This window comes from Oryza sativa, chromosome 9 (genome assembly GCF_034140825.1).
Source record: "Oryza sativa Japonica Group chromosome 9, ASM3414082v1".
Lineage (NCBI taxonomy): Eukaryota > Viridiplantae > Streptophyta > Magnoliopsida > Poales > Poaceae > Oryza > Oryza sativa.
The window spans coordinates 26,429,546-26,455,815 of record NC_089043.1 but is presented as its reverse complement, the minus strand read 5'-3'; the positions used below and the strand labels follow the sequence as shown (position 1 = coordinate 26,455,815).

The following is a 26,270-nucleotide window of genomic DNA, read 5'->3' as shown; positions in this document are numbered from 1 at the left end:
AATTCGACAAGATTAATTAATACATGATATATCACTTCAAAAACACATAGATTTGCATTCGATCTATTAAAAATATGTTTGTGAATATGCACACTTTAGCCCCATTTGGTAGGGCTCCAAACTCCAACTCCTAGCTCCAAACTCCTACTCCAGTGGGAGCTAGCTCCTGTTAGAGTTGGAGAGTCGTTGAGAAGTGTTTGGCTAGCTTTTAGCTCTAGGTCTGAAAAAAAAATTGAAAAAAAAGGAAACCCTAGCCGCTGGCCTGCCCAATCCCAGGCGCGCCGCCCGCCGTCGGTTGCGCGTCGTCGTTGCGCGCGCCGTCCACCGCCGACTGGCCACCTCCCGCTCGCCGTCGCTGCACGTCGGCCGCTTCCCGCACCTCGTCTCCGGCTCTCCGCCCATCGCCGTCTAGTCGCCTCCAACGCCTCGTCGCCACGCTCGCTGCCCGCCGCCCTGATGTCGTCGTGTGCCTACCACCGCCGACGCTGCCACCGCCTCCCGCCGCAGCTGGTTGTGACTCGAGAGGATTGGTTGGCAAAGGAGAGAGAACGGGAGGAGAGGTGGGTAGGAGTAATTCAGTGGCATTTTTGCGTAAATACACTAAAAAATTAAAGGGTAGTGGGTCTTTTGAGGTGAAGTGGAGCTGTGGAGTAGAAAAAAACCCAGCTCCACCCCCGTAGTATATTTTTGTGGAGCAGCTCTGCCAACTCCGCTTCCAAAAATGGAGGATCTGGATTGTTTGGCACAATTCCGGCTCCAGGTAAATTAGAGTTAGGAGCTGGAGCTGTGCACCTTTTTTTTTTCAATCTGTATAGGTCAACTTTTTAATAAACTTATATGTATATAAACTGATATACATGTATATATTGATCTTACTTAAAAAAATTTAAAATATTTTCATGACTATTAGATGACATGTGAAAACAGTGAATTATGAATATCCCTTAAGAGATGAAAAACCATTCCAATTAAATGAACCAATAGATTGGGATAGAAAAAAACCGTTGTGCCTATACTGCTCAACTCCTTTTATACAGGTGGTGCAAACGGTGACACGAACAAGCCTCAGTTGGATCGACTCTTTTCCAGAGGCGTATTATTATCTTCAACCTACTCCCTTTGAGTTAGCTGAAATGCTTAAATCATTGCACTTAACCAAGATCACGACGCATTTTGTTCTTGTCGACTTTGACCTCAAGACAGGATGGACATGAATATCGTGGACCAGGTGGTGAGAGAAATGGAAGCAACAAGGTAAGTCCACAGAAATAACACTGAGCATTCTTCTTGGGCAACATCAAACAGTTGAGCCATGGTTCCTGTATTAGATCACACACATGCAAGAGGCATGATCAGAGGAGATCTCATTGGAAGCAGAGACTAATGCTTTAGAACGAAATGGTATTGCCTTGCAAAATAAGTACGCTCGTTGTATTTAAATATATGATACTGTTGATTTTATTTGGTTATTACACTTTTAAAACTTTGATAACAATAGCTCTCAAAATATTTAGTGTAAGACATAAAAAATCATATATGTATGTTTTTTTCTTCATGCTAAGTACTTTTACAATATTATAATTTTGTTAGCTATAAAAAATGTTATATTGTAACAGAAAATAGAAAATAGAGGTCAACATTGTACATTAAAGACCAAATAAAATCATAAGCATCGACGAAATAAAATCATCAGTACCATATATTTAAATACAGAGAGTACGAAGAAAATGACATCTGTTATAGGGAAAGATTACCAATAGTCATTGCAGGTGGCAGCGCGAACTGCATCATCAGCACGTAGCGGTACAGCGGGTCGTGTGGCAAGAATCCGACCCAGTATGCACCATGAACTACTGCAATCCCCACTAGAGGAAGGATCACGTAGCGGATGCAGACGATCGCGATGATCACCGTACGCTTGAGCTCCGACTTCCTTAGCCCTGCATAAACACATTCAGATAAAGGTTCAGAAAACACACAGCTTCATGAATCATGAGTAATTGACATCCTACCTTTTATCAGATTTCCACCAAGGATGAGGGTGACGCAAGGAATCGTGCCATTTCTGCAAGACAAGCAAAAGAAGGGCAACACTGAAAAATAGACAGAAATATACTCTATGAAGAAGAACACTGTAAATACTAACTTACCCCATCAGTTGGATGGAGTCCTGGATGACTCTGAGAGGGGCGCCATCACCGATGACAAGAGATTTCAACCATGGAACTAGCCCAAAAACAAATCCAAGTATCTGAAGCAAGAATAACCAAATTTAGTCCAAGACTGGGTTGATGAGATGAAATATTGTGGCTGGTTTTGTCAGGAACACACAGCAGATAGAGTTGGTGGTGCCATCAGCTCCTCGACAACGTGGTGGATGGTGTCCTTCAGGTTTGTTGTTGTCCACGAGCATTTCTTAGCAACCTTGCTCTCGCAAGACAGCAATGGAGCTTCCTGAATTTCAGACAAGTTAATAGTACTAAGTTTTCTCTGAAGATTAATTTTTCCGAGGAACAAACCACTCAACTTACCATTTGGTTCTCTTCGTTGTGTTGAGCCAGTTTAGCTGACACCGGAAGAGTTGCCTCCTCATCGGCGTAAGCAGCTTCACCATTTGCTTTGAATTTCTTAGAATGATGTTCTTCATCGCTGTCGTCAAGGCACTGAGTGCTGTTAGGCTGGTGATACATTTGATCTCTCTTCTTCTTCATAAGACTGTACGTATGCGTCCATATGTACAAGCCACCAAGCTGCAGTGCAGATACAGTGTGTGTCAGTTCTTTTGTTCAGCTGATCATTCAGTGAATGATATATTTTTGTTCCTTACAGCCATGGACAATGATGAATAGGAGAGCCCAAGAGATCGGCAGCGGCTGCTGTCTTTTCCGAACGGGTTGCCATCTTCGTCACAGACTGCTGGGACAACAATCAGGAGCAAGTTGCCAAGATTTCCTGCATTTTTTGTCAGTTGATGACACTGCTAACATTAGGATTATTCAGCAAAAATATGAGGGTAAAAACATGCAATCCACCTAGGAAACTAACCTGCTGAGCAGAAGGCAATGATCATTCCTCTGAAATGTTGTGGTGGTTTCAAGATTCTACATGCTATCCAGCCTAGAGTGCCACCAGCCATGAATGTGATCCCTATGTTAATTGGCATAAACCACCTACATGATAGAATTCTTTTGTTAGTGCTGTGGAGTTACCCAGCAAACAAAATTTGGATATTGTATATATGCTCTGCCCAGATATTTAAACAGTGCTCTGAATGAGAAAACTATATATGTAAAGCTTGTTTTCTATTTCAGAAAGAGAGTTTCTCACTTCTGCAAGAATCCTTATAAATTTCAGAAAGAGCTTACGGTTCAAAAAATTCAGAAAGTCTGGCTGAGCTATACATATTGTGTTGATTTTGGCAGTTATTAGAATGTGGAGATGGAATTTGGGCAGATTTTGTAGTAACTGCACTTGCATTGTTGCATATCTATAAACTGAAACTCACCAAGAAATGACGTCAGAAAACGTGACCGTCCTCGCCAGGCTAGCAAACATGAGAGATGGTGTGAAGACGGTGAAAACAACCTGTCAGAAATCTCAACAAGATCAGCCAGAGACAATTAATACAATTTTTTCGCAGTGAATGGCTATGTGCTCACCTTGTTCATATCGCTTAGAGCACTTGAAGTTAGAATGTTGCTGTAACCAGAAGCGAGAAAAGCTCCAACAACACCTATGAGTAGCACCTGGACGACTGGCATTGAAGCCACCAGAAGCAATGCCAAGAAACCCATCTCTTTTTTAATGCTGGATTAAACTCAATTTCTTCTGGAGCCCTACTTGATAATCCCTTGATTTGCTTTCTGATGCCTTCAGATTATCTGTGAGGATATGATTCGATTGATCGAGTTCTTACAGGCTCGGGCCCGGCCCCCTGCTAAGATAATAATCGACCAACGAATTCAAGCGTTTAGATGACAGAGTCACACACGCATTAGCTAACAGTAAACTGTACTTGAGGAATGCATGCAGTTGGATACTTTTATTCATGGAAAAAAAATCCTACTACTTTTTGGCATGTGACCATGGCAACTACACATTATTGTTTCAACTGTTTTTCGTCAACACCAGTTGTGAAGCACGAGCATAGCTAGTTCAGTAGTAATGAGCAAGTCAATGCTGCCGGGCACAAGATCTCCTTAAGCAAAACTAGAAGATGGAGCTTGACTGCTTGAATAACAAAGACAATCCTTAACTTTTGCCCACTGATGGCGCATATATCGAACTAAAAACTAAACTGTAGTAGTAGTTTCTTTAATTTGTACTTCTTTCATGAGTACGTGCGTAGCCTCTAATAAAGGCTGCCGAAGAATTCAATATGTATACAGCAAAAAAATGTTTAACAGGAACTTTCTTAAGAGTACTTTGGCAGTGTTGTTACTCCAAATTTTTTTTTACGTATACGGACGCACATTTAAAATATTAAACGTAGACTAATAACAAAACAAATTACAGATTTTGCCTGTAAACTGTGAGACGAATTTATTAAGCCTAATTAATCTGTCATTAGCAAATGTTTCTGGTAGCATCACATTGTCAAATCATAGCGTAATTAGGCTCAAAAGATTCGTCTCGCAATTTACATGCAAACTATGTAATTGGTTTTTTTCGTCCATATTTAATGCTCCATGCATGTGTCCAAACATTTGATGTGACGGAATTTTCGTAAGTTTGAAGGGAACTAAACACAGCATTTGTCAAATTTGCAGATTTATAAGAACAATTAATGTTAATAGGCAGCGTTGTTGTAACCGTAAGCTTTGACCGGCTAATTCCTTCAACCGGCCAGGCAAAAAAAAATTTCAAAAATTGTTTTTTTTAACAAAATGGAAGGAAACAAAGCATGGGAAAGAAGGTTACTGTCGCAAGACAACTTTGAATTAATTATACGAGCAAATTACCCATGCCATTCCATTCCATGGGATAAAAAAACGAAACCGTTTTGCCGTATATTATTGGTAGCAAGAGTTTTGTTTTTTTCCTTCCTTTTGTTTTTGCCTGCTGCTGTAGCAGTGTCAGGATCTAAGATCAGGTGGGAAATGAAGAAAGAAGATGAATCTGACGGGTGGGCATCACGTGCAGATAAGAAAAAAGATGGAAAAAGGAAGGAGGTTGATGAAAAACGTGACGGCGGTGGCATAATTTTAGTTCCATAAATTTTTTATGGCATGACTACGAATAAATGAGTTGTAGTGGTATTTATCTGAATCAACATATTTTTATAGTGTTAAGTTTAGGCTTACTATCAACAGTAAGATGTTTTTAGGGTTTGGGCAGGGGTGACTCCCGGGCAACTGGGGGGCGGCGGCTGTCTCCCATCTAGTGAGATGGGTCTGGATGGAGTTCGTCTCCGATCTGTTGTTGCTGAGGGCAGGATTTCCTCCTGCGTTCTGTGTTGGTCTTGGAAGGATCGATATCGTTCAGGCAATGATGGTAGATTACCATCGGCAGATGAAGGTTTCCTGGTGGAGTCAAGGTAACACACAATTGGTAAAGGAGATGTCTGCTTTAGGTATACGAGATAATCTGGATGCAATCCGTATTCGGATGGATTGGGGACGAAGTATAATCCTATCCAGACTATGAGAACAAAGATGAAGTCAGATCCGATCTTGGTCGATATCTACTATAAAGAGGAGGGGGGGGGGGTCTCTGGAGGATTATCCAACATAGTTCCGTTCCTTGGTCCTCATATTCCTCAGGTTCCAATCTAGAGTTCCGTCGACACTTGATCGCAAGGTGTTTCATGGCTGCCAACGCCAGTGGGGGTGATAAAGGGATCATCGGTGAGATGATTGCCCACCCGAAGCTGACGGATGGCGGGATGATCAAGCTAGCGATTCAGGAGAAGGGGGTGATGGACACAGTGCCGGATGCCAATCTGAAGGCGATGTCCGGGAGCCAGAAGAAGGATGATAAAGTGGTGATGACTGAGGATATGGGCACTAGCTCTTCCCAAGGCCCTGCGGCCTTTACAGAAGGGGAGATTGATGAGGAAGAAGAGGATATTATTGAAGTAAGCCTTGAGGAGGAGGAGGTGCAAATTGCAGGCCAATGGACTATCCTAGCAAGATTCTACTCGATGAGATTGCCCAACCATCAAGCCCTCTTCGATGATATGTGTCGTGCTTGGCAGCTGCGTGCAGATATGAGCTACAAATCCCTGCGAGAGAATATGTTCATCATAACTTTCAGCTCTGAGGGTGATTATAAGTTTGTTCTTCAGGGAGGACCATGGATCCATCATGGTGATGCTCTCCTAGTGGCTGAATTTGATGGTATTACTTGCCCATCGAAAGTGCCCCTAGAATCAGTTCCTATCTGGGTCAGGATTTATGACCTTCCATTGGCTCTAATGACGAAACAGAGAGGAGAATTGTATGGTAGTAGACTAGGTAAAGTTTGTGAAGTGGATGTTGGTGATGATGGCAGAAACATGCACGATTTCTTTCATATCCGGGTGGATCTCCCTGTTAAACGTCCGCTAAAAGAGAAGATTGCAATCATGATCCTGGTGCAAGGCAAAGAGGAGATTAGGAAGTTTGATCTCCGTTATGAACTAGTCCCACACTTCTGTTTCATATGTGGTTATTTGGGGCATTCTGATAAGGACTATGGGAGAAGAGTTGCTAATGAAGACCAGCCTTTCAGGTTTTCAGCAGAATTGCGTTGCTCTCCGATGAAACCTTTCGAGCGGAAAGTTAGCAAAGTGAAAGCGTTCTCCTCCTCAGGTGTTGCTCGGAACCTTGTCTTCAGAGGTGCTGGCAGTGCAAGTTCATCAACTTCTCGGCAGAAACAAGGTGAGCAGTGGAATGAAGCAGTTCCGCCTAGGGTGGATGCTCGTGACAACTTTGAGGCTGAGGAGATGGAGGGAGACGGCAAGATAGATGAACAATTAGCTCAGCAGGCACAACACATGCAAATGGAAGGAGAAGAAAACCGTATTGTGCAGGGGTCGGCAAAGGAAGCAACTCCAAACTCTGAGATGATCCTGGCTATTGCTAATCTGCACCAGCAAGCTTCTTTTGGGGAAGTCTCATCGGATGAGTTTAGTGCTGGGAATCGGAAAAGAGTACAGGAACAAACTGGTGGCGTGAAGCCGGGAATAGTCAAGCAAGCTTTGTTAGAGTACCAACAAGCAGTGGCTGATGATACTACAGGGCAGATGGACTCAAGGAAGCTAACCAGGGCACTAAAGAGGTCTAGGAGGGCGGATGGAGAGCAGGAGGTGGACAATTTGGAGGCAACCAGCCAGGGAGCCGCTGGTAAACTGACGGGATCTGCTTTAGGATCCCGTCAGGAGCAATGAGTTGTCTAGCTTGGAACTGTCGTGGTATCGGGAACGCTACGACAGTTCGTGATCTCTGTGCCTTGGTGAAGGAGGCAGGTTCCCATATCGTTTTCCTTAGTGAGACTAGACAGAAAGTGGAAAGATTAAGTTGGCTCCGAAATAGACTAGGCCTAAAAGGTTTTGTGGGGGTTAATAGTGTGGGTATGAGTGGTGGTCTTGCTTTGTTTTGGCACGAGTCTGTTTATATGGATATTAAATCTCTAAATGACAGATATATTGATGCATACGTGCGTTTGTCTCCGGATGATCCTTTGTGGCATGCTACCTTTGTTTATGGTGAACCGAGAGTTGAAAATAGGCAGTATATGTGGTCTGCGATCAAAGATTTAAAGCAAACTTCCTCTCTTCCCTGGTTGGTTATAGGTGACTTCAATGAAACATTATGGCAGTTTGAGCACTTTTCTGAGAAACGCAGAAGTGAATCCCAAATGCACGCTTTTAGGGATATCCTAAGCACTTGTGAATTATTCGATCTAGGCTTTTCAGGGGTTCCTTATACCTATGACAACAGAAGGGAGGGTAGAAACAATGTGAAAGTGCGTTTGGATCGGGTACTAGCAGATAACAGTTGGCGAGATATTTTTAGCAATTCACAGGTTGTCCATATGACCTCTCCATGCTCGGATCATTGTCCCATTCTTGTCAGGTTTACCAGGGATACTTCTCATGCGAATCGCAAGAAGTGTCTGCATTATGAAATATGTTGGGAACGTGAACCTGCATCAACAGAAGTGATTGGTGATTCATGGCTAGAAGTTGGGGAGAAACAACATTTGGGTGATATCAATTGTGCTTTGAGGAAGGTAATGTCGGCCTTGCAAACTTGGAGTAGAACAAAATTCATAAATGTTGGTAGATGTCTAGAGAAGGCCAGAAAGAAGCTTGCTGAATTAGTAGAAAGGGATGCAGACCGCAGAGAAATTCGCATTGCGTCAGACCATATGAATGAATTGCTGTATAGAGAGGAGATGCTTTGGTTACAACGCTCGCGAATTAGCTGGCTGAAAGAGGGTGATCGGAATACTCGCTTTTTTCATAACAGAGCAAGATGGAGAGCGAAGAAAAATAAAATCTCCAAGTTAAGAGGCCCGGATGGCACTGTTTACAGTGCGACAAAAGACCTTGAGAATCTTGCCACGGATTATTTCAATGATATGTTCACAGCAGACCCTACTGTTGATCATTCTAGAGTCACAAGGCTGTTCCAGCAGAAAGTAACTGCCGAAATGAATGATTCCCTATGCAGGAATTTCTCTGATGAAGAAATCGCAGATGCTTTGTTTCAGATTGGTCCACTTAAGGCGCATGGGCCAGATGGTTTTCCGGCTCGCTTCTACCAACGAAATTGGGGCCTGATCAAGAGTGATGTGGTTAGGGTTGTCAAGGAATTCTTCCACACTGGGATCATGCCAGATGGTATCAATGAGACTGCAATTGTGCTTATTCCGAAGGTTAATCAACCAATGGAGTTGAAAGAGTTCAGGCCTATAAACCTATGTAACGTGATTTACAAGATTGTCTCCAAATGCTTAGTAAATAGGCTGAGGCCTATCCTGGATGATTTGATTTCTCAGAATCAAAGTGCTTTCGTGCCAGGAAGGATGATTACAGACAATGCCCTGTTAGCTTTTGAATGCTTTCATTCCATCCAAAGGAACAAGAGCCCTGGAAAAGCTGCTTGTGCCTACAAGCTTGATCTCTCTAAAGCGTATGATCGGGTTGACTAGTCGTTTTTGGAGCAATCAATGTATAAGTTAGGTTTCGCTCATCGGTGGGTCAGTTGGATAATGACGTGCTTGACCTCGGTGAGATATTCAGTCAAACTCAATGGAACCTTACTGAGTACATTTGCTCCTTCTCGCGGCCTTCGCCAGGGTGATCCGCTTTCTCCGTTCTTGTTTCTTTTTGTTGCTGATGGGCTATCACTCCTGCTGGATGAAAAGGTACTTCAAGGGGCAATCACCCCAGTGCAAGTTTGTCGGCGGGCGCCTGGAATCTCCCACCTTCTGTTTGCGGATGATACTCTACTCTTTTTCAAGGCTGATAATGGCCAGGCAAATGTGATCCGAGAAGTCCTTGACGACTATGCTGTAGGAACTGGCCAGTTTATTAATCTAGCAAAGTGCTCCATGCTGATTGATGATATTACTCCCGCTAGTGTCCATGCTGAAATCAGAAGTACACTCCAAATCGTCGGCAATGGTTTTGAAGATAAATATTTGGGTTTTCCAACCCCGGAGGGGAGAATGAACAAAGGCAAGTTCCAAAGTCTTCAGGAGAAGATTTGGAAGAGAATAATTATGTGGGGAGAAAACTATCTCTCTAGTGGAGGCAAAGAAATCATGCTAAAAGCAGTCATACAAGCTATCCCGGTGTATGTTATGAGTATCTTCAAGTTACCGGACTCGACTTGTGAAGATTTAAACAAGTTGGCTCGGAATTTCTGGTGGGGTGCGGAACAGGGAAAAAGGAAAACACATTGGAGGGCATGGAAGTATTTGACGAAGGCCAAACAGTATGGAGGCTTGGGATTCAAGGATTTTAAATTGTTCAATCAAGCACTGCTAGCTAGACAAGCCTGGCGCCTTATTGTGAACCCGGATAGTTTGTGTGCGAGAGTGCTGAAAGCAAAGTACTTTCCAAATGGAACTCTTGTTGATACTTGCTTTAGTGGGAATGCTTCACCTGGCTGGAGAGCAATCTAATTCGGTTTGGAATTGATTAAGAAGGGTTGTGTCACGCCCCGAACTAGTCCCGACCGGAACTGGCCCGTGACGCTCCAATTTAGCCTGTTAATCGATACCAGTCCCAGGAAACAGTGCTGGTATCACAGGGAGACAGAATATCACAGCAACAGAGGTCTCTTTATTATAGAGTAGAAGTACAGTCATGTTGGGCTGCGGACAGATCCCGAGCTCACAACTGCATTACAAAAGGGAAACGGAAGCCAGGACTTGGACCAAACATCACAGGCGCGACTTGGGAACTAGGCCGAAACCCTAAAACTCATCGTAGCCGGCTTGCTCCTAGAAGAACTCCTCATCAGCAGGATCCGCTTCATCTTCTTCAGCAACTGGGGGGGATATTTATATAGAGCAAGGGTGAGTACGGGAGTACTCAGCAAGCCAGGGGAAATAAGCGTTTAATGCAGGCTTCAAGGAAAGGCTGTTGTTTTTGCAATTGATTTTATTTGAACTCTTTTCTGAAAACAACTAAGTGCTTCTCAAACGACACGGATGAGACAGTGCGTCTCGTCCGGTCGGAGTATGTGCAATGTATCAATCTTTAGGATTGCAACACGGTTGGCACCCGGCCAACAGCTTTTTAAACGGCCACCCGGGCCAACAACTTTTCAAACGGCCACCCGGGCCTAGCTGATCCCATCAGCTGCAGATTTTTCAAACATCGAACCCCTTTTCACAACAGCAATTTCACAAGCAGTAGACAGACAAAACTACGCTAGGAATCACCTCACATCCGCCCATGTCCGTGGGCACGGCTGTTCGAACAGTTTGTTAACCTCTGCAGAGGGGGTACACTTTACCCACACGACATTACTAACCCGGGTCACCCAGCCCGTGGGGATCAGCCACGTCGGGAGACCTCCAAGCTTTCATGACAAGGCATTTCGAAAGCCGACACAGGTTTACCATATGCCGACGAGAGGGGTCCCAGACCAACAATAGGTTAGGTCCCAGACCATACTGTGCCAGGAAGCCCAGGGGTCCTCCCCGACACCACCCCGGCGAATCCACATGTCTCTCGGCATCAAGGCTCCCCCGATTAGCAATTTACTCAGCCAAGGGCGTCCCATTCCACCCATGTGGTCGTACTTGTCTTATGTTCGGATGAAATTCCAAGGAAACGGTCCTGAAGTGCAAGAGCGGGAAACCGTACACCCGGTACGTTCCCCGGTCCGCGGTTTTGGAAATTCATTTAGTTCGCAAGCACCGACCCAGGTGTCGGGTTTTCCAAGTCTTTTGTAAAACTCCAGTTTTACCCAAGTTGTTACTCAGATTTTAAGTTTGAAGGCGACCGTCGATACTTGCACAGAGTGCACAAGTATCGAGGCGCAACTGGGTGGTTATAAGGGGACATGGTATAGCAATTAACAAAGGAAGGATCAAATGCGACAAATTAGGTAGGTCCGCCAATCTGCCTTGCAGACGGGACAAACAGATTAAGTGCGATCCTATCAATGCATAATATTTTGCAAGCAACATAATTAAATTTCAAATATAGGCTCAAGATGTTCAAAGGTGGCTTGCCTTGCTCGAGATCTGGAGCTTGATCCTCGAAATCCTCGCACTGCGGGTCTTCGGGCTCCGGAACTACACGCGAAACGGAACAACTCAACAAACGGCGAAAATAAAGCCCTATTAATGACCTCTAAGCGTGCCATTAGATAGATCTCGAGATTTGAGGAATTTTGGAAGTTGAACGGAGTCAAACGGATTTACGGTTGGGAAGATATTGAATTTCTAAGATTATTGGATTTTTGGTCTAAAGGAAAAGGATTTAATTAAATCCTTTTTGGAAAAGAAAAGAAAAGAAAAGAGGGATGGAAATCAGACTTTTCCTCGGGCGGCTAGGGCGCGGCCCAAGGTAAATGGAGCAGCTCGGCCGAGCTTAACGGGCCGGCCGGCCCAAGACGGCCCAAGCGCGCGCGCGGGAGGGAGGAGAGAGAGTCCGGTGGACCGGGCTCACCACGCGCGGTCCCGGGTGGGACCCGCTTGTCAGCGGCTCGGCTCACCGTGCGGAGGGAGTACGTGGCTCATGCGCGCGGGCGGGGAAAGGACGCGGTGCACGCGCGCGGTCCGTGGTGGACGCAGGTGCGGCGGGCCCACGCGCAGCCTCACGGCTCGCGGTGGAACGCGCGCACGGGGAGGGACTGACCGGGGTCGGCTCGATCCGGTCTAGGCTGAGCTGGCGCCGACGTGGCGCCTACGTGGCGGCCACGTGGGCTGGCGGGAGGTAGACGACGATCCGGCCGCGAATGGACGGCGGGCGGCGGCGGCGAGCGGCGGAGCGAACCACGGCGATACGGGCAAAAGCGTGCACACCGGGCGGTTGCACGTGACAAGGGGAGACGAGCCAACGGCTCGGATTCGCCGGAGGTTGCTCGATGGCGGCGGATTGCGGCGGCGGCAACCGGCGGCGGGAGAAGAGGGAAACGGCGACGAGGTCACGAGAGGTCGATTCCCGGCGGTGAGAGCATCTATGCGGCTTCGGGAACTCGACGCTAGCGTCGGATTGGGCGGAACTACGCCGAGCGAGGCCAGCAACGAGCGGGTGCTACGGAGCTCGAGCGGCGACGGCGGCGAACACACGGCGAGCGACGGCAATGGTCGGGGCGGCGCCGGCTAACTACGGGGAGGCTACTCTAGCTACTACCGAAAGCTAGGGGGAGGAGATGGAGCGAGGAGGAAGAACGGAGAGAGACATCACCGAGAAGAGGAGGGGCGCTGTGACAAGAGGCCGGCGGCGCGGGAGTAATCTCTCCGGCCTCGGGCCGGGGAAGAGGAAGGAGAGGGCGCGGCCGAAGTCCCCTTCCGCGTCCTCGAACGCACCGGCTCTCCCGGCGCTTGGCGAAGGACGGCGGAGGCGAGACAGAGCACGGGGGCGGCGGCAACGGTGAGGAGGCGAATGGGAGAGGAAGGGAAAGGGGGAGGCTTGGGTTTATAGGATGGCAATGTCGGTTTGGGAACCGACTTAGGGCGGTCAAGGGCGCGAGCTGGCGCTCGGCGGTCGCGGCCAAAGCGGCGACAGGGAGGATGACGCCGGCGAGGAGGAAAAAGGGGAAAAGGAGGGAGAGAAAGGGGGCTTGCCCCTTTGCCGATTCGGGAAAAAGGGGAAGGGGAGCGGGGGCGACGCGGCAGAGAGAAGAGGGGCGCGGCCTCCTTCCCTTGGCGGCTTGCGCGCGGAGTGGCGGGGGCCGGGCGGTGACGACGGCGATGACGGCGGGCGGTTTGGAGCGGAGCGGCGACACTGGCGACAGGCGCGGCAGACGCTGACGACGGCGGCGACCGGGCGGTCGGCCACTCGGCGCGCGCGCGCGGGAAACAACGGGCGGCGTCCGCGCGGGCGCGCGCACGCGAACACGGCGCGCGGGAAGCGTCTTTGCGAGAGGGGAGCTCGCGCGAGGGGAGGGGCGCTCGGCGCGGGCGACTCCCGCGCACGCGCGCGCGGCGCGCGGGCGGGGCGGAGGGGGGAGCGGGGAGAGAGGCGCTCGGGGCGGCTCTCGTACGCGCGAGCAGCGTGCGGGCGAGGCTGAGCGGGGCTGAGCGGGGGGGGGAGAGCGCGCCGGAGAGGGGAGGGAGCGAGAGAGAGAGAGAGAGAGAGAGAGAGAGAGCGCCCGGGAGAGAGAGGAGAGGGCCGGGGGAGAGGGGGAGATGGGCCGAGCGAGATTCGGCCCATCGACCTCGGGGGAGGCAAAATAGACTTTTGCGGAGGAAAATGATTTTGGAAGGGTTTGGATTCAGAATTGAACTCGACGATAGATCGGGGATTGAGATCTTGAGATGGCACGGACACTAGACAACAAGCAAGGAAACAAATTTCGCAAATAGGGTTTTTAAGAGATAATTTTCCCGCTAGGCGCCACGACGGAACGGGCGCTACAGACCAACCCCCCTAACAAGAATCTCGACCCCGAGATTCAGCACCTAAGGGAGCAGCTCCGGGAACTCGGCGCGGAGAAGATCTTCTCGCTCCCAGGTTGCCTCATCTTCAGAATGATTGCTCCACTGGACTTTGTAGAACTTGATGGTCTTCCTTCGAGTCTGACGTTCTGCCTCTTCCAGAACCTTGATCGGTCTTTCCTTGTAGGTCAGATTCTTTTCCAGTTCGATATTACCCAGGGGGACTTGCTCTTCTGGAACTCGAAGACATTTCTTTAACTGGGATACGTGAAACACGTTATGCACGTCTGCGAGACCTTCAGGTAGCTCAAGCTGATATGCCACTTCGCCACGTCTGGCGGTTATGAGGTAGGGGCCGATGTAGCGGGGTGCTAACTTGCCGGACATCCCAAACCTCTTCATACCACGGAGGGGTGATACCCGCAGGTATACATGATCTCCTTTTTCGAACTCAAGGTCACGCCTCCGATTGTCAGCGTAATTCTTCTAACGGTTCTGCGCTGTCTTTAATCGTTCTCGGATTAGCTTAACTTGTTCTTCTGCTGACTTGAGTATGTCAGGACCGAATACCAGCGCTTCGCCCACCTCATTCCAGCACAAGGGAGTGCGGCACTTTCTTCCAAACATTGCCTCATTCGGCGACATCTGAATGCTGGCCTGATAACTGTTGTTGTATGAGAACTCAGCATACGGCAAACAACGATCCCAAGTGCCTTCGAAATCCAAGGCACACGCTCGCAGCATGTCTTCTAGGATTTGGTTTACCCTTTCTGTCTGACCATCGGTCTGCGGATGGTAGGCTGTACTAAAATTTAGATCAGTTCCGAGAGCTTCATGCAACTGCTTCCAGAACCTTGAGGTGAACTGAGTGCCTCGATCCGACACTATTTTCTTGGGACAACCAAACCTACATACGACATGGGTTATGTAGAGCTCTGCTAGTTTCCTTCCATCATAGGTGGTTTTCACTGGCACGAAATGAGCTGATTTCGTGAGTCGATCCACGATTACCCAGATGGAGTCGTACCCGCTAGGGGTTCTTGGCAAACCGGTGATGAAATCCATTCCGATCTCTTCCCATTTCCACCCGGGGATCGGTAGGGGTTGCAGCAGACCAGCTGGCCTCTGATGCTCTGCCTTGACTCTTTGGCAAATGTCACACAAGGCTATGTATTCTGCGACATCTCGCTTCATTCCAGCCCACCAGAAGTATGCCTTGATATCTTGGTACATCTTCGTACTTCCTGGATGAATGGAGTAGGCGGACTCATGAGCTTCTTTTAGGATGAGATCTCTTAACTCCTTCTTGGCCGGTACACAGATGCGTGGACCGCACCAAACTGTGCCTTGATCGTCTATGGAGAAATTAGCGTCTTTCTTCTCCTGTATTCTTTTTATTAACTCTTTTATCCCTTCGTCATCTTTCTGAGCCTCCCGGATTTGCGATTCTAGGGTAGGCTGTACTGTCAAGCTGGCAGGGACTCCTGACTGTACCACGGTCAGCCTTAACTTATCCAATTCTCTGTACAGATGATCTTGGTCAGGCCGTATTTGAGCTACATTGCAATAGGCCTTGCGACTTAGCGCATCAGCGACCACGTTGGCTTTACCAGGATGATAGTGGATTCCAAGATCGTAATCCTTGATTAGTTCCAACCATCTTCTCTGCCTCATATTTAACTCGGTCTGTGTGAAGATATATTTAAGACTTTTGTGATCGGTGTATACTTCACATCTGTTCCCGATTAAATAGTGCCTCCAGATCTTAAGTGCATGAACCACGGCTGCCAACTCGAGATCATGGGTGGGATAATTGACTTCATGAGGCCTGAGCTGCCTGGATGCATAGGCCACAACCTTTCGTTCTTGCATTAGGACACATCCTAAGCCTTGTCTTGATGCGTTACAGAAGATCTCGAAATCTTTTCGGATATCTGGCAAGGTGAGAACTGGTGCAGTGGTCAACCTTTTCTTCATTTCTTGAAAGCTGTCTTCACAGGCTGCAGACCATTGAAATTTCTTCTCCTTCTTTAACAGCTCGGTCATAGGTCTGGCTAGCTTAGAGAATCCTTCAATGAATCTTCGATAATATCCCGCTAAGCCAAGGAAACTGCGGATCTCTGACACGTTCTTGGGCGGGTTCCAAGCAAGTACAGCTTCAACCTTGCTGGGATCTACTTCGACACCGTTGGAGGAAATCACGTGTCCAAGAAATGCTACTCGGTCCAACCAGAATTCGCATTTCGAGAATTTAGCGAATAGTTGATGATCTCTGAGCTTTTCCATTATCAGCCTCAGGTGTTCAGCATGTTCTTCCTTGTTCTTGGAGTATATCAGGATGTCATCGATGAACACCACGACAAACTGGTCCAGGTATTCCATGAAGATTTTGTTCATTAAGTTCATGAAGAATGCTGGAGCATTGGTGAGTCCGAAGGACATAACTGTGAACTCATATAGACCATAACGCGTTGAGAAAGCGGTCTTCGGGATATCTTCAGATCTGATTTTCAGTTGGTGGTAACCTGACCTCAAGTCAATTTTTGAGAAAACTCTTGCTCCTTTAAGTTGATCGAATAAGTCGTCAATCCGTGGCAACGGGTACTTGTTCTTTATAGTTACTTCATTCAGGGCTCTATAGTCGATTACCATTCTCTCAGAGCCATCCTTTTTCTTAACCAGAAGCACTGGGGCTCCCCAAGGGGATGAGCTAGGTCGCACATAACCTTTACTTTCCAGTTCTTCAATTTGTCTTTTAACTTCTGCTAACTCATTAGCTGCCATTCGGTAGGGTCTTTTTGCAATTGGAGCTGTGCCTGGTGCCAGTTCTATGGCGAACTCGATCTCTCGGTCTGGTGGCATTCTCGTTAATTCTTCCGGAAATACGTCGGGATATTCACAGACTATGGGCACCGACTCCAAGGAGGTGACTTGTAAACAGGTTAGGATAGACCGACTTGCGGTAGGGGTGTTAGGGGTAAAGCGGACTTGCTTTCCTCCAGGTCCTTGCAAGGTGATGGACTTTTCGGCACAATCTATCTATCCTTTGTGCTTAGCCAACCAATCCATCCCTAGAATGATGTCCAAGTTTTGCGAGTCTAGGACTATCTGTTTGGCTAGGAAGTCAACTTCCTCAATTCTAAGGTTAACTTCCGGACATATTTGAGTTGCCCTTATATTCCTTCCAGGGGAATGTACTATCATTGGTACACGCAAATTTTGGGTTTTCCAACCATTTCTTTTCACAAAAGCTTGTGATATGAAAGAATGGGAAGCTCCTGAATCAAATAGAACTATTGCGGGTACGGAGTTGACAGAGAACATACCCATTACAACGTCTAGAGCATCCTGAGCGGTTTCAGCTTGAATGTGATTCACACGTCCTCGACCAAAGTTGTTGGACGCACGAGAACCTTGTCCACTTGCCTGAGAGCTAGGACGAGACTGAGCTGCCGCTGGAGTAGGAGTTCTGGCAGTGCTGCCATTAGCATGCCCTGAGTTGTTGTTGGTAGGATTCTGAGGACACTGTCTGGCATAGTGTCCCATCTGGTTGCACCGGAAACACTGAACTGCTGACGGTCCCTGTGGTGACTTGAAAGAGGTAACACTGTTTGGCGCAGTATTGCCACTAGGGGCACGCTGCTGTGGCTGAGGTGCCGGATGGTTCATCTGAGGACGAGGGGCGTAGCCTGGCTGGCGGTTAGCCTGAGTTACCGACTGGTGATATTGCATGGGTTGACCGTAGCGAGGGCGAGGTGCGCCTCGGAAAGAATTTCCCTGATGGTTAGACTTGCGTTTCTTGTATTCTTCGGTAGCCTCTTTTCTGGCATCCTCAAGTAGAAGTGCTTTGTTGATCATATGTTGAAAAGTGGGGAAGTCATGAGCAAGCAACTGGAGTCTCATTCCAACTGCGATTCCCTTCAAGAACTTCCTGATCTTCTTCTTGTCTGTGTCCACTTCCTCAGGGGCGTACCGAGCCAACTTGTTGAACATACTTAGGTACTCATTGACACTGCTGTTGCCTTGCTTAAGTCTGTTGAATTCTTCTTTCTTCATGTCAATAGTGCTTTCCGGCACATGAGCTGCACGGAAGGCCGTAGCAAACTCATCCCAAGCAATGTTAGTGGGTTCAGGGTGTGCATTGCAGTAATTCTCCCACCAATCTGCGGCAGGTCCTCTTAGCTGGTGAGAGGCGTAGAGCGTCTTCTCAACCGGAGTACACTGCACTAAGTTGAGTTTTCTATCCACATCTTTCAGCCAATCGTCAGCCTCGACGGGCTCGACGGTCTGAGAGAACTCTGGCGGACGAGACCTCAGAAAGTTTGTCAGCTTGGATCTATTGTTGCTCATGTGAGGGTGGCCATTTCCATGCGCATTATGCTGAAAACCGGCTACGGCTGCGGCTAAACCTTGCAAGATTTGTGTCTGAACTGCCATTAAGTGTTGCATGTTGTTTTCCACATGAGGTGGGGAAGGGAGGCGTTCTTCTCCAGAATTGTGACTGACAGTGTGGTGAGAGCGGTGGGACTGTTCCATTTCTGCATTACGGGAAGCTGTACGATGCGAACGGTTGCTGCGGTGAGACTGCTCATTAGCCGACTCATGATTTTCTTCTGGCTCAACTCTACCATCTTCAAAACCAAAGTGGGCTGGTGCACGAGCTGCACGGCGGGGGCGGCTAGCCATCTAAACTCCCAGAAAAGGGCGGGGTAAGAGTCAGATAAGCACTTAGGAGGGCAAGGAGCAAAGCAAATAGCAACTCAGATAGCACACACTAGGCATAAACTGGATTTTTCAAATCATAAAAACACCTGATACAATGGGTGTGGACAAGTCACAGAGCTACGCCGAGCTTGACTGTGCGCACACCACCTAGGAGAACCAGACTACCAAACAACACCCACAACTAACACATGCACGCACTACCTCGCCATGACTCCAAAAGAGTTGGCGGCGGAACAAAAGGGCCTATCACACGGACGGCTGCTGAAGACTGCCTCCTCTACTCCTCGTCGGCCTGGCTGCCTCTTGTAGTCGGCTCCTGAGTCGAAGAAACGTCGATCGGCTGGCGCGAAGGGACCGGCGGAACCTGTCGAGGGCCGGCAGCAGCACGGGCCGCTGGCGGTAGGGGAGCTGGGTAGTGGAAACGGAACACGGTGGCAGAACCAACAACACGCTTCCGCGCAGTGCGGATAAAGCGTGGGCCACGGCGGGAGGAAGCAACTGGGGTGTGTCCTGGGGTGTAGGAAGGGCTAACTGGGTGTGGGTAGGGCGAGTACACTGGTGAGTACGGCGCACGCGAGCTGGGGGAGCGCGGGCCACTGGGAGTGCGGGTAGAGCCGCGGGAGCTGTGGGAGGACAGGTGGCTGGCGTGGCAGAGGCGGCCTGAGTCCCAGGAGATAGTGTCAACTGAGGTGACACCCTCCTCGGCCAGACGGGCCTCCAAGGCGGCGTAGCGGCGGGCAAGGGAGCGGTAAGCCTCAAGGAGTAGGTCGTGCTGAGTGGCCTGAGCCTCCGAAAGCTCAACCATGCGAGTCAGCACTGGCTGAGGCTCGCTGTACGGACAAGGGTACCTAGCGTCTGAGTGGCCAGAAGGAAGGCGTGGAAGCTGCCGGAAGGCGGAGCCTCCGAGACGGTGGCTGTAGTCATGGGCCAGGCGACGAAGCGCAGTCCAGGAGAGATCCTGGTACGCGATCTGGAGAGTGGGCCTGGCCACGGTGAAGTGGTGTGGGCGAAGGCCAGCTCCGTGTATACCTCCACGGGGGTAAAGGTACACAGAGAGCTCACAGTGAGGGGGAACACGGTCCACGGAGTACCCCGTGTACTCGGGACACGAGAAGCCAAGGAAATGGGCGAGGTCACGAAGCTGAGCGACGTGGTGACCCTCACCAAAACCGTGGGAACTGAAGCTGGCATTCACTGCCATCTACAATTTTGAAAGAGGAAGAAAAGATCAGTAACCATTTTGGAAACAAACTGTAGAAAATAAAGAAAATAAAAGAAACCTTAGCTTTTCGCAAGTAGTTTTGAACTTAGTATCCTTAGGGTTGTCCTAAGCGTCGGGTTTCGCCCTAGGGCCAAGCCTGTGCTCTGATACCATCTCTTGTCACGCCCCGAACTAGTCCCGACCGGAACTGGCCCGTGACGCTCCAATTTAGCCTGTTAATCGATACCAGTCCCAGGAAACAGTGCTGGTATCACAGGGAGACAGAATATCATAGCAACAGAGGTCTCTTTATTATAGAGTAGAAGTACAGTCATGTTGGGCTACGGACAGATCCCGAGCTCACAACTGCATTACAAAAGGGAAACGGAAGCCAGGACTTGGACCAAACATCACAGGCGCGACTTGGGAACTAGGCCGAAACCCTAAAACTCATCGTAGCCGGCTTGCTCCTAGAAGAACTCCTCATCAGCAGGATCCGCTTCATCTTCTTCAGCAACTGGGGGGGATATTTATATAGAGCAAGGGTGAGTACGGGAGTACTCAGCAAGCCAGGGGAAATAAGGGTTTAATGCAGGCTTCAAGGAAAGGCTGTTGTTTTTGCAATTGATTTTATTTGAACTCTTTTCTGAAAACAACTAAGTGCTTCTCAAACGACACGGATGAGACAGTGCGTCTCGTCCGGTCGGAGTATGTGCAATGTATCAATCTTTAGGATTGCAACACGGTTGGCACCCGGCCAACAGCTTTTTAAACGGCCACCCGGGCCAACAACTTTTCAAACGGCCACCCGGGCCTAGCTGATCCCATCAGCTGCAGATTTTTCAAACATCGAACCCCTTTTCAAAACAGCAATTTCACAAGCAGTAGACAGACAAAACTACGCTAGGAATCACCTCACATCCGCCCATGTCCATGGGCACGGCTGTTCGAACAGTTTGTTAACCTCTGCAGAGGGGGTACACTTTACCCACACGACATTACTAACCCGGGTCACCCAGCCCGTGGGGATCAGCCACGTCGGGAGACCTCCAAGCTTTCATGACAAGGCATTTCGAAAGCCGACACAGGTTTACCATATGCCGACGAGAGGGGTCCCAGACCAACAACAGGTTAGGTCCCAGACCATACTGTGCCAGGAAGCCCAGGGGTCCTCCCCGACACCACCCCGGCGAATCCACATGTCTCTCGGCATCAAGGCTCCCCCGATTAGCAATTTACTCAGCCAAGGGCGTCCCATTCCACCCATGTGGTCGTACTTGTCTTATGTTCGGATGAAATTCCAAGGAAACGGTCCTTATGTGCAAGAGCGGGAAACCGTACACCCGGTACGTTCCCCGGTCCGCGGTTTTGGAAATTCATTTAGTTCGCAAGCACCGACCCAGGTGTCGGGTTTTCCAAGTCTTTTGTAAAACTCCAGTTTTACCCAAGTTGTTACTCAGATTTTAAGTTTGAAGGCGACCGTCGATACTTGCACAGAGTGCACGAGTATCGAGGCGCAACTGGGTGGTTACAAGGGGACATGGTATAGCAATTAACAAAGGAAGGATCAAATGCGACAAATTAGGTAGGTCCGCCAATCTGCCTTGCAGACGGGACAAACAGATTAAGTGCGATCCTATCAATGCATAATATTTTGCAAGCAACATAATTAAATTTCAAATATAGGCTCAAGATGTTCAAAGGTGGCTTGCCTTGCTCGAGATCTGGAGCTTGATCCTCGAAATCCTCGCACTGCGGGTCTTCGGGCTCCGGAACTACACGCGAAACGGAACAACTCAACAAACGGCGAAAATAAAGCCCTATTAATGACCTCTAAGCGTTCCATTAGATAGATCTCGAGATTTGAGGAATTTTGGAAGTTGAACGGAGTCAAACGGATTTACGGTTGGGAAGATATTGAATTTCTAAGATTATTGGATTTTTGGTCTAAAGGAAAAGGATTTAATTAAATCCTTTTTGGAAAAGAAAAGAAAAGAAAAGAGGGATGGAAATCAGACTTTTCCTCGGGCGGCTAGGGCGCGGCCCAAGGTAAATGGAGCGGCTCGGCCGAGCTTAACGGGCCGGCCGGCCCAAGACGGCCCAAGCGCGCGCGCGGGGGAGGGAGGAGAGAGAGTCCGATGGACCGGGCTCACCACGCGCGGTCCCGGGTGGGACCCGCTTGTCAGCGGCTCGGCTCACCGTGCGGAGGGAGTACGTGGCTCATGCGCGCGGGCGGGGAAAGGACGCGGTGCACGCGCGCGGTCCGTTGTGGACGCAGGTGCGGCGGGCCCACGCGCAGCCTCACGGCTCGCGGTGGAACGCGCGCACGGGGAGGGACTGACCGGGGTCGGCTCGATCCGGTCTAGGCTGAGCTGGCGCCGACGTGGCGCCTACGTGGCGGCCACGTGGGCTGGCGGGAGGTAGACGATGATCCGGCCGCGAATGGACGGCGGGCGGCGGCGGCGAGCGGCGGAGCGAACCACGGCGATACGGGCAAAAGCGTGCACACCGGGCGGTTGCACGTGACAAGGGGAGACGAGCCAACGGCTCGGATTCGCCGGAGGTTGCTCGATGGCGGCGGATTGCGGCGGCGGCAACCGGCGGCGGGAGAAGAGGGAAACGGCGACGAGGTCACGAGAGGTCGATTCCCGGCGGTGAGAGCATCTATGCGGCTTCGGGAACTCGACGCTAGCGTCGGATTGGGCGGAACTACGCCGAGCGAGGCCGGCGACGAGCGGGTGCTACGGAGCTCGAGCGGCGACGGCGGCGAACACACGGCGAGCGACGGCAACGGTCGGGGCGGCGCCGGCTAACTACGGGGAGGCTACTCAAGCTACTACCGAAAGCTAGGGGGAGGAGATGGAGCGAGGAGGAAGAACGGAGAGAGACATCACCGAGAAGAGGAGGGGCGCTGTGACGAGAGGCCGGCGGCGCGGGAGTAATCTCTCCGGCCTCGGGCCGGGGAAGAGGAAGGAGAGGGCGCGGCCGAAGTCCCCTTCCGCGTCCTCGAACGCACCGGCTCTCCCGGCGCTTGGCGAAGGACGGCGGAGGCGAGACAGAGCACGGGGGCGGCGGCAACGGTGAGGAGGCGAATGGGAGAGGAAGGGAAAGGGGGAGGCTTGGGTTTATAGGATGGCAATGTCGGTTTGGGAACCGACTTAGGGCGGTCAAGGGCGCGAGCTGGCGCTCGGCGGTCGCGGCCAAAGCGGCGACAGGGAGGATGACGCCGGCGAGGAGGAAAAAGGGGAAAAGGAGGGGGAGAAAGGGGGCTTGCCCCTTTGCCGATTAGGGAAAAAGGGGAAGGGGAGCGGGGGCGACGCGGCAGAGAGAGGAGGGGCGCGGCCTCCTTCCCTTGGCGGCTTGCGCGCGGAGTGGTGGGGGCCGGGCGGTGATGACGGCGATGACGGCGGGCGGTTTGGAGCGGAGCGGCGACACTGGCGACAGGCGCGGCAGACGCTGACGACGGCGGCGACCGGGCGGTCGGCCACTCGGCGCGCGCGCGCGGGAAACAACGGGCGGCGTCCGCGCGGGCGCGCGCACGCAAACACGGCGCGCGGGAAGCGTCTTTGCGAGCGGGGAGCTCGCGCGAGGGGAGGGGCGCTCAGCGCGGGCGACTCCCGCGCACGCGCGCGCGGCGCGCGGGCGGGGCGGAGGGGGGAGCGGGGAGAGAGGCGCTCGGGGCGGCTCTCGCACGCGCGAGCAGCGTGCGGGCGAGGCTGAGCGGGGCTGAGCGGGGGGGGGAGAGCGCGCCGGAGAGGGGAGGGAGCGAGAGAGAGAGAGAGAGAGATCGCCCGGGAGAGAGAGGAGAGGGCCGGGGGAGAGGGGGAGATGGGCCGAGCGAGATTTGGCCCATCGACCTCGGGGGAGGCAAAATAGACTTTTGCGGAGGAAAATGATTTTGGAAGGGTTTGGATTCAGAATTGATCTCGACGATAGATCGGGGATTGAGATCTTGAGATAGCACGGACACTAGACAACAAGCAAGGAAACAAATTTCGCAAATAGGGTTTTTAAGAGATAATTTTCCCGCTAGGCGCCACGACGGAACGGGCGCTACAGGTTGTATATGGAGAGTTGGAAATGGTCAGTCAGTTCGCATATGGCGTGATCCCTGGATTCCAAGGGACCATTCTCGACGGCCAATAGCAAGGAAAGGTAATTGCAGGATGAAATGGGTGTCCGAGCTATTGGGACCTGACGGTGTGTGGGACGTTCAGAAAGTTAATCGGGTTTTCCTTCCCTGTGATGCTGAAGAAATACTGAGGATTCGGACTTCAATGAGGCAGGATGAGGATTTTTTGGCTTGGCATCTGGACAAGATGGGACGTTTCTATGTCAGGAGTGCTTATAAACTGGCAATGTCTCTGGCCAATATGGATGAAAGCTCCAGCTCGTCAGATGACAAGTCCAGGAAGATGTGGGATTTAATCTGGAAGTGTGAAGTGCCACAAAAGGTTAAAATCTTCATGTGGAAAGCTGCTACAAACAGCCTAGCCACTATGGAGAATAAAAAGAGAAGGAAACTAGAACAGTCAGAAATATGTTGCATTTGTGGTACTGTAAGAGAAGATGTTGGCCATGCACTGGGAAGGTGCCCACATGCAAAGCGACTATGGTCTGCCTTGCTGTATTCAGGCAACTTGTCAGTCGGCATTGTCGGAAATTCTACAGGATCCTCCTGGCTGTTTGAACAAGTTGAGCTAACACCAAAAGAGGAAAGACCTATGCTGTTTATGTTGTTATGGCACATTTGGTTTGTGCATAATGAGATTGTTCACGACAAAGTGCCGCCTCCAGTGGATGTATCGCAAAGGTTTCTACAGAGCTATATCACCTCGCTCTTAGAGATCAAACAATATCCGCAAGCAAACGTCGTTACAGGGAAACATGTGGTTCAATGCAGACCAAGACAGGGCCTGAAAATTCATCAGGATTGTTCAGAGGCTCTACCCAGGTGGGAGAAACCGCAGGAGCGATGGATGAAGCTAAATGTTGATGGTTCCTTTGACTCTGTAACAAGCACAGGAAGTGTGGGTGTGGTGCTCAGGAATACCAGCGGCCAGGTTATTTTCTCTGCCTGTGGTTTTATTGAGCGTTGTACTAGCCCCCTGGAGTCTGAACTTCTGGCCTGCAAAGAGGGGCTCAATATGGCGCTTCAATGGACCTTACTGTCGATAATTGTAGAGACTGATTGCCTGACGGCTGTTAATATGATTCAAGATGCGCGGAAGGAAATGTCAGCGCTTGCTCACGTTGTTAAAGACATCGGGATTCTGATGTCTGGAGACCGGGAGATTGTCCTCAAGAAAATTCAGCGTTCTCAGAATTCCATTAGTTATTTTCTAGCTAATAAGGCCCGTGCTGAAACTTTGTCCAAGTTTTGGCCGGATGAGAGCTGTAATTTAATTACACATCTTGTTGATGTGGATGCTTTATCTGAGTAATAGATCTCCCTTCCCCCGCAAAAAAAAAAACAAACATATTTTTATAGTAGCATGGATCCAATTATCCTTTCGATTTTTTATGAAGGGAGGGGGGTTTGATGAAAGGAGGAGAATTAATGATTCTCCTTTTAATGTAGTACTAATTATATATAACACCGAAATCTGTAAGAGCAGTTAGCAGAAACCTAACTGCATCCGTAGTGTGGCAGGTAAACATCAAACCAAAACACATTTGCATCAAGCTACTCGATCGAGAGAGCAAAGGTTAAATTCCTGTAGATCTATACACAGTGGAGTACTACAACCAAGAACCAACGGAGCGAAGCAAGCAAGGAAGAAGAAGACAAACACACGAAATGCACGCGGCTTCCTCTAAGGAAAACATGAAACGAAATGACAAAATCGATCGTGACGCCATGCAATATTCAGTTCCAGACAAATTCAAGCAGGCAGAGGAAGCAAGATCACAGAATTAGCCAGCGCTGAAGCTAGTCGTTCATCTGTTTCTTTAATCCATTCGAGACGTACTGTTCCGACGAATCATACACCAGATTATATATATGATCTCTCCATCATGGCATCAATTAATCAGCTAATTAAGCTCTCCCAAATTCAAGATACAACCTAGTGTACACGAAATACAAACGATGCATGAAGTAGCAGGAATTGTGCGTGTGTGCTAGCTGCATGCAGAAGCTGACCTGAATATCAATGTCGCGCAGGCACTGGAGACGTTGTCGATGTAGGATGAGTATGTAACAGAACGAATGGAGAGTTGGAGAGTGGTTGATCGATCGATCTACTGCGTCTGTAGCTGGTCGTGGGAAGGAAAGCTAGCTAGATGCCAC

General features: G+C 49.7%; 1 protein-coding gene and 1 pseudogene across 1 annotated transcript; one reads left to right on the top strand and one right to left on the bottom strand.

Annotated features, from left to right (window-relative positions):
- Nucleotides 1-918: 918 nt before the first annotated feature.
- On the bottom strand, nt 919-26,270 carry LOC4347809 (protein PIN-LIKES 7). The gene is made up of 11 exons (XM_015755571.3): nt 26,124-26,270; nt 3,660-3,934; nt 3,506-3,585; nt 3,046-3,170; nt 2,828-2,952; nt 2,532-2,750; nt 2,332-2,454; nt 2,151-2,251; nt 2,013-2,065; nt 1,755-1,940; nt 919-1,319 (listed from the first exon to the last, which is right to left on the bottom strand). The coding sequence occupies exons 2-11, from the start codon at nt 3,792-3,794 to the stop codon at nt 1,195-1,197; spliced, it is 1,272 nt and encodes a 423-aa protein (XP_015611057.1). The 5' UTR covers nt 3,795-3,934; nt 26,124-26,270; the 3' UTR covers nt 919-1,194.
- Nucleotides 5,807-25,422, top strand: LOC136351727 (uncharacterized; annotated as a pseudogene).